This window comes from Brassica rapa, chromosome A04 (assembly GCF_000309985.2).
Source record: "Brassica rapa cultivar Chiifu-401-42 chromosome A04, CAAS_Brap_v3.01, whole genome shotgun sequence".
NCBI classification, from domain to species: domain Eukaryota; kingdom Viridiplantae; phylum Streptophyta; class Magnoliopsida; order Brassicales; family Brassicaceae; genus Brassica; species Brassica rapa.
In genome coordinates this window covers 15290983-15299534 of record NC_024798.2, presented here as the reverse complement: position 1 = coordinate 15299534, position 8552 = coordinate 15290983, and the positions used below count along the sequence as shown (strand labels likewise).

General features: G+C 29.6%; 1 protein-coding gene across 2 annotated transcripts; it reads left to right on the top strand.

Moving 5' to 3' along the window:
- Positions 1 to 1113: 1113 nt before the first annotated feature.
- Positions 1114 to 8242, top strand: LOC103864891 (LOB domain-containing protein 11). Of its 2 annotated transcripts, XR_004457116.1 has the most exons (3): positions 1114 to 6553; positions 7271 to 7875; positions 8166 to 8242. XR_004457116.1 is itself a non-coding variant. In XM_009142657.3 (2 exons), the coding sequence occupies exons 1-2, from the start codon at positions 6248 to 6250 to the stop codon at positions 7661 to 7663; spliced, it is 699 nt and encodes a 232-aa protein (XP_009140905.1). In that variant the 5' UTR covers positions 1114 to 6247; the 3' UTR covers positions 7664 to 7999. The 2 variants fall into 2 exon arrangements, 1 of the variants encoding a protein (XP_009140905.1); XM_009142657.3 differs by lacking the exon at positions 8166 to 8242 and having other exon boundaries at positions 7271 to 7999.
- The last annotated feature ends 310 nt before the right edge of the window (positions 8243 to 8552 follow it).

Below are 8552 nucleotides of genomic sequence, written 5' to 3'. Positions count from 1 at the left end.
TATATTTTAAGATAGATGTTTAAATCTTAATATAATTTTTTCCATTGTTTTTAAGTTGTGTATTTCTTTTTCTTATACTTTCTATTTACTTAGTATCTATATTTTACATTTTAAGATAGATGTTTAATATTTAATGTACTCTTTCCATTTTTTTAAAATTGTGCATTTACTTATTATTGTATATATAATTCGTATATTTATATATTTATAATATTTACTTATTATTTATTTTTCTATATATTATGTATTTCTCTTTCTTATACTTTATATTTTATTAATATCTATATTTTATATTTTAAGATAGATGTTTAAATCTTAATGTATTTTTTCATTTTTAATGTAAAACGGCAATGTTTTATAGAAAAACTTGGACAAATAGTCAAATAGTTATATTTATGTTTTTTTTTATAAAATGGTAATGTTACATTATGGAGATAAACTGTTTTTTTTTAGTGAAAAATAGTAATTTTACATATGTTTAATGTAGTTTTTCCATTTTTTTCATGTTGTATGTTTACATATTATTTTTATTTTTAAATGTAAAATGGTAATCATACATATGTTTAATGTAGTATTTCCATTTTTTATGATGTATGTTTACATATTATTTATTATTTTCGAAATTATATATAATGTTTTTTTTTACAAAATAGTAATGTTACATTATGCAGATAAGCCGTCTTTTTTTAGTGAAAGATGGTAATCTTACATATGTTTAATGTTTACATATTATTTTTTTAAAATAAAAATGTAAAATGGTAATCTTACATATGTTTAATGTAGTATTTCCATTTTTTATGTTGTATGTTTACATATATTTATTATTTTTGAAATTATATATAATGTTTTTTTTTTTTATAAAACGGTAATGTTACATTATGAAGATAATCCGTCTTTTTTTAAGTGAAAAATGGTAGTCTTACATATGTTTAATGTAGTTTTTCTATTTTTTATGCTGTATGTTTACATGTTATTTATAATTTTTGAAAATTAGTAATATTAAAATATAAAACTATATTTTATGCCACGTGTCATCTTTCGGGAGAAGTTTTTTTTGCTGATGTGGACGCTCTATGGAGCTTCAAAAGGTCCCTTTTATTAGTAAGGATACTAATAAAGTTTTGGCACCAAGTAATGTCATTGCCCAAAAAAACTCGGAAGCTAAGGAAAAAATATATATTTGTTGTACGAAATAGTTAATGTTATTATACGCGAACTTAGACCTAACAAGCAATCCTACATAAATTAGGGGTTATTCTCAACTGAAACCATCATTCTTCGAGCTATCTATTCAACTTCAGATTTAAAGCAAAAAAAATGTCTTCTCAAAATATTAATTGAAAAATCGGGTTTGTCAATTGTTTATTGTCTTAATATGGCCCATAAATATATTATTTACTAATTATAGGTTAACCCAATCTGTATTTCTTTAACATAGGGGATTTCTATTTTATGTTGTTAAATAAAAAAATTAATGTTAACATTCCAAATTCTTACACTAATTTTCGATTATATTCAAATCTTAATCATCGATAAGTTAATAAAAAATAGAAAATACTTTTATTAATATGACTTTAAAATATCCAATTATAATTGTTCTCCGTCTAAATACATGATTACATAAATAACCCACAGTTATATATATATATATATAAAATTATATATAAATCTTAAAATTTTCAAAAGTCATATATTATATAACTATGCTTTGGCGTAGGTCTTATCGTAGTTAATTTTTTTTTTGGTGTAAATGTTAAGTTATCGTAGTTAATTATTACAAATATTCCTTATAATAATTATTTATTACAATACGCATGCATTTTAATATCTTTTGGCCGTACATAAATATTACCTATTTACCTTCAGATAATTCCAACATTCAGTATTTGTGTTTTACAAATGACACACGTATCAAGAAAAGTACATATCGAACAAGTGGGAACAAAAATTACAAGTGCTTTCTCCTTTGGACGCATCACAAAGACAAAGGTCCACGCGCATTCGTGAGTGACAACACACAGAGTGACAGAGATACACACCTATATGTGTATGTTATGTACACACAAGTTTGTGCATATCAGAGTTTCAGAATATTGCCATTTTTACGTGTGGAAAAACATCAGCATATATACAAAAAAAAAAGTAAAAGGTGATAAATTAGTGGGGGCAGATGGAAATTATGGAATATATTACATCTAATTAACTACTGCCACCTTAATCGCATATTTGACAAAAATGTTTTGTCGTTTACTTCTCTTATTCATTACAGGATTGCAATTACAACTAGGATGGAGAAATAAAGATTTCAACGTTTACCTTTGAAAAATGCCTAGAAACTAATTTGACACCAATTCACAATCAGGTTGGACACAATCTGTCACCCCAACTTTGGTTTTGCATTTCGCAATGAAGAAACTTTGTTACTGGCGATTGGCGAATTTATCAATGACATGTTCTTTATTATATATATGCAAATGTTTCTTACATATAGATATGCAGTGTATTAAGATCAACAACGCATAAGTTATCATTCCTAAATATCTCATCTTTAAATGTGTTCAATCAGTTGAGTTGACGGCCCTTGAGTTTGAATAAATGTGTATTTTGATGTTACTAGCTTTTGAATTCGCTTCGCAAACAAAATTGGGATGATCTGTTCCAATACAGTCAATCTATCAACTATACCATGGACTATACCTAATCTACGAAAACATCAAGTTTAAAGCTCTTTTGTTTCTTCTATTTTCTCCAATTTTATTTTTGTATTTTATATAAATAAGAGACATGTAACATATTATGCGGAGGAATCTTCATTTTCTACAAGTTAGAAAATTTGGGAGTTTCGGGATTGGAATAGTCTAAATAGTTGGATTAGTGTTGTAACAAAAACATATATATAATTGGATAAGTGTTTCAGTTTTTATATCTGTCTTTTGAGGTTAATTAAAGTTAGTAGTTTGACAATATCTACTCCCGTTATACAAACATTACAGTGATGCGATACCTACATCACTAATATATACATACTTTTGATTTGGTAATAGTTTCGTTGTTGTAGCTAACTAAGAAGCGCTGCATAATGCTATTTTGACTCGTTATTGTTGAGTCAGTTCTCGCACAATTATACATATGGATGTATTTGTAGATATCATACAATCGTATAAAGTCTGTAGCAAGAAGCATTTTTTTGTAACATTTAGCAAGGAGCATAATTTTAAGAATGTGGCCGTGGAATATGGCTCCATAATTATTTATAATATAGTTCATTTGTGAATGGATAAAGGCAAACCAAAAGACATTTCGTTACAGAAAAAAAGAGAGCTTTAGCTAGTACCTCAAAAATCAAAGAAGTCCTTTTTTCCTTGCTTAATATGTCCAATGAGCTGACCAAATTCCACCAAACTTATCCCTAATATGTCCCCCATTTAAGTAATAAATTAACTTCAGAGTATGAGCTAAACCAAATAACGAATTTCTTTACAAAAAGGTGATATGTTGATATGGTTGAGAGAAGTAGAAAGATAACGTTGTCTTGATTGTGGCATCAAAATATTACCAAATAATAGCACACCCAATAAATCCTTAAGAACTGGCTTGCTCGATCACTAACTACGTGTCGTTGTTAAGCTTCTCGGACGACTGGTAGTTGTAACGTGCAACTCGTGATTTTTTTCATAAGTAGTAGACGTGTTACTTTTATTTTATCTATATTTTATCAAATTATTTTCCTTCTATATTAATGTCAGTCCATTCGATAATATTGTATTTGTTCGGACCGCTGGGAAGTCGCAGGTCGCAGCCTATAACCTAACGTATATTGCGAAGAGTATAAATGAATCCATATTCACATAAGGTAGTATCGTAAGAAAAGAAAACCTCATTTTATGACTATGGATGTCAATGCACCAGTGGCAGTCAGCCATGCATCATAAATAAACTATTTCATACTCGTTTGATCACCAAAACATTTATGACCAAGCTGTTACATTAATCACCAATTTGTTACAAAAAGAGAACGTACCCACGTTTTATAAATATCAAGGTATGCCGTCCGTCGTTAGAAAAAAAAATTCATATTCATTTGATCATCCGCAAAACATTTATATGAACAAGTTGTGTGTTTTGAATCGAATTGTCAACTCGCAAGTTGTTACAAAGAAAGATGTAGCCACGTTTCATAGAGTCACTTATATATAAATTTTCTAAAGCTAAGAACCAAGACTAAGCTGAAGTTTTTTCCTAAATATATCAATTAAATATGTTCTATCTCAAAGAAAACGGTTAAAGAAGTGGGATAAATCTATAATTCTCATAATAAAGACAGAAAGACTTTATAATTATGCTGAAATTCTTTTCTTTCTTTCTCTTCGACAAGTTCTTCCAAAATTCTTTAAATATTCAGTCTATAAAAAAAATATATATACATAAAGAAGAAAAAGTTTTTTTTTATAAAGACTTTATTGGTTTGGATATTTCCTAGCACTTCCGTAGAAATCCTAATTTCAAACAGGAAACAGGAAAAGTCGTAAAAAAATATACAAACTCAAAATTATGAGTAAAAAATAATATAAGAAGATATTTCTAATTCCGAAGTTAAGCAAATCTAAACAAAAATTGACTCGTTGTATTAATTTCCTGAAATAATAATACTGTCATAATTTTTCTTTATATGAGTTTCTTTGTCAAATATGAATCAAAAATGATTTTTCAAAGTGTCTGTTTTGCCACTAGTAGACTCCAAAGAGCCAAAGTTTTGGTGGTGACATTTGATATCTTAATTAATTATAATTATATGAATTAAAATGACAACAAAATAACATTTTTATAATTTTTTTCTAAAGTACCATTGTTTTCTGTTAAATTTTCAAATACTATTATACGTATTTATACAATTATAGTATTAGTAATACAACTAATAAAAAGAATTGATAATTTTTTTAATACTAGACTTAATAATTGTATTATTTATTTTATAAAACTAGAAAATACAATAATAATACATATTTCAAATACTAGAATTAATAATTTTTGTGGCATTATTAGTTCTTTTTGTAATTGCATAATTTTCAAATTTTTGTGGTATTATTAATTCTTTTTATTTCCACAGAGAAAGTATCATAAATTTGTTTCCAAGAAACATAGACTCGATTGGAAACTTCCTTATTGTCATGCGAGTTCCAAAGGCGGAGAGGGGCTTGATTTGTGGATGAACTTGTTGAAGTTATATTTTTTTTATTTTATATGAATGTTTCAAGTTAGGTTACTTATAGATGATAGTTTGGTCATGCTAAGTCATTGTAGAATTCATAGGAAGAAGCTTCCGATACCACTAAGAATATGGTAATTGCATGAGAGTTACAATAGATATAGAGTCATGGAGATATATACAAAAGATACATAACAACAGAAAAAATCGAATAATAATTGATGATGTATCATATCTTCATTGCTTATGAAACACCTCACCAGCCATTCATCCCAACATTTCCAGAAGCATCGACGAATCTAGTCTCAGTCTATGATAATTTAATTAGAAGACATAATAACATAGATGCAGTATATTTCATTCTTGTAATTATCAACATATTTTTTTGTTTGTATTCTCTCACAGGTCATCTGATAGTGAATTGTTGTAGAAAATACCTGTTGAAATTAGCTTGCTTTTCACATTGAAGATCAATTAAACTCGTTAATGCGCTTCTGCAATATTTTCACATTAAAAGTTAGAAATTTAAGTTACTCAACAGTCATGTGATTAATCTATATTTAGGGTGCTAACTATCAAAAGAATGAAGTTGTACTTCCTCCACAGATTAGTGAAGGAAAATAAATATATGACTATACACGCGAAATGTGAAAACGGGAGCTGATTACTCCCTTTTAAAGACTACTTTAAGGATGGATTATAATTTAAATACAACAAGTTTGTCTAAATGCGAATGTGGAAATAATTTGATGGAGCTGTCTAAGTTAATCAACCGTTGAAACGGAAAAGCGCAAGAAGAATTTAGGAGCCACCGTAAAGGGTATAAAATTAATTATAATACCAAAAAAGTATTACGCCATAACTCGGATATATGACATCACATTATCCTTCTTCTCTGTCTCCCTCCCTATATATACACTTTCATAACCTTCCTTACCATATATCACTTCACTCTACACACAACACTAGTTTAACTTATTTCCAACTAATTATCCCAAAAGAAAATAAATTATCAGTTTAGTCCCCAAGAAATCAAGAATCATGCTAAAGATGGAGATCAATGGTGGCACTTCGGCTGCTACACCTACTGTCTCGGCCGTGGCTGTCGCCACCGTGAAAGAAACCACCACTCCCATCAACTCTCCTTCTCCCACTTCTTCACCTCCGCCGCCGCCTCTTTCGCCTCAGCAGACGGTGGTGCTAAGTCCTTGTGCGGCTTGCAAGATACTGCGGCGGAGGTGCGCTGAGAAATGCGTTTTGGCGCCGTATTTTCCTCCGACGGATCCGGCGAAGTTCACAATCGCCCACCGTGTCTTCGGAGCTAGCAACATTATTAAGTTCTTGCAGGTACATTTTATTTTCTTGTTTATTACTTGTTACACGTGTGTACAGTATGTTGTCTTTGTAGAAGCTATCGCTCACGTGTGGACATTTGATTATTAATATTTAACGTGAAAGTTAATACTAAACAATCTCCGGTGGTTATCAATATATTAACTTTTACAATATAATAAAGCGTTGTTGTTTTGGTTTTAGTGGTTAATATAAATACTTAACACCAAATGTTTTTTTTTATTCCTTGTATATATAGTAATTTAACTTTAATTTCTTAATTGAAAAAAAAAACTGGTATCCAAAATGTGAAAAGGAAGTTAAAGTGGTTAAAAGTCTAGTTGTTGAACAATAATGGGTTCATAAGTCATGTTACCGGAACTAGGCCCTACAACTGCAATGAAAGGTCAATAACAAACTTTCCTCAAAGCTACATGCAGCCTCTCACTATTAACATATCTAACCCTTTACAAAAACAAAAATGTTTTCTGAATTTTATTGTCTAATTCTAAAATTCCTTTTCACCTTTGAAAAATTCATGTAAGATTTCTTTACAGTCAAACATCAAAACAAAAATTCACAATCAATGTTAAATGCAAAATTTCAGTCATTTAAAACATTATATGCCACAATCCACAGAATGTCCAAGACTTCTATATCATCTTCTAAAAAGCATGTTTTAGTGAAAGATGATTTTGTTTTCTAACATATACATTTTGTTTTCGGTATCAGGAACTTCCAGAATCTCAAAGAACAGATGCGGTTAATAGCATGGTTTATGAAGCAGGAGCTAGGATGAGAGATCCAGTTTACGGTTGCGCGGGTGCGATATACCATTTGCAGAGACAAGTGAGTGAACTTCAAGCACAACTTGTGAAAACTCAAGTAGAGCTAGTGAGCATGCAACTGCAAAGATCAGATCTACTGGAATTGTTATATAAAATGGAACAAACAAAGTTAGCAGCACAAGAGCAAGGACAACAAAATATGTCCTTTGAGAGTTCATTTGAAAGTGGCGACGAGTTCATTAGTAGCCCCGACGAAGTGACCAATGATTTGGGATTCCTTGAGGACAACAACAACAATAATTCATCAATGTCGTGGTGGGATCCGCTTTGGACATGATCATAACTTGTGGTATTATTAGCTCACTTTAAAGCGCTTTAGTGGTTACTTCCGTATGCATATTAAAGACCTAGGATATGATATATGGGAGTTTGTTTTTATATTTATTTTTTTCTAAGTCAACCAATCATAATATAAGCACGTAACAAAACTGCTTAAGATTTGTCAAACATGTTACGTGTTAGTATTATGTAGGGATAGAAAAAAGAGAGGTTGGCTGCAACTGGAATGTATGTTTTTGGAATAAAAACTTCCAGAATGCTTAATTTCTATGCATTCCAAAAATTGTTCACCATTTACAAAAGAAAAATGGAAATGGTATTCCATTCAATTCCACAACATTCCATATTATTCCAAATAAAATTTTAACTATCATTTGAAAAATCATTCCAAATCAAAAATGTTCATGAACAAATGGAATGCTGATTCTATTCCACAAAATTCCATAAATAATGATTCCTACCATTCCATATATTCCTTTTATTTGTCACCAGTTACACCCGTTGTATTAAGATTCTAAGATTCTTCTCCTAACGCTAATGAAGGAGTTAATTAAGATGCATTTAAATTTCATGGCTAGACTATTTGCTTACTATATTTTTGTTATAATTTCTTTATTCCATTTGAAAAGAAAATATGTGTCTTAATGACATCGAACTACCGAGTAGAACAACCCCAAACAAAGTTTCGGTGAATGTGACATTTTACGGATGCTTCGATTAATAATCATTATTGTGTTGCTTAAGAATGAGAAGAATGTCATTGTTAATCTTTCTTATGCTCACTAGGAAGCGACGAACGTGCAGTATCGTTTTCTTCTGACGTGTTTTTTGTTTGTTGTCAATTTTATGAATAATATAAATACGAACGTCTTCAAGTTCTTGAAAGC

Bases quoted from the DNA above. Each gene is read 5' to 3' on its own strand.
- LOC103864891 (XM_009142657.3), top strand. From the start codon at position 6,248: ATGCTAAAGATGGAGATCAATGGTGGCACTTCGGCTGCTACACCTACT. The intron at 6,554-7,270 runs GTACATTTTATT...TTTCGGTATCAG, and splicing joins ACATTATTAAGTTCTTGCAG to GAACTTCCAGAATCTCAAAG.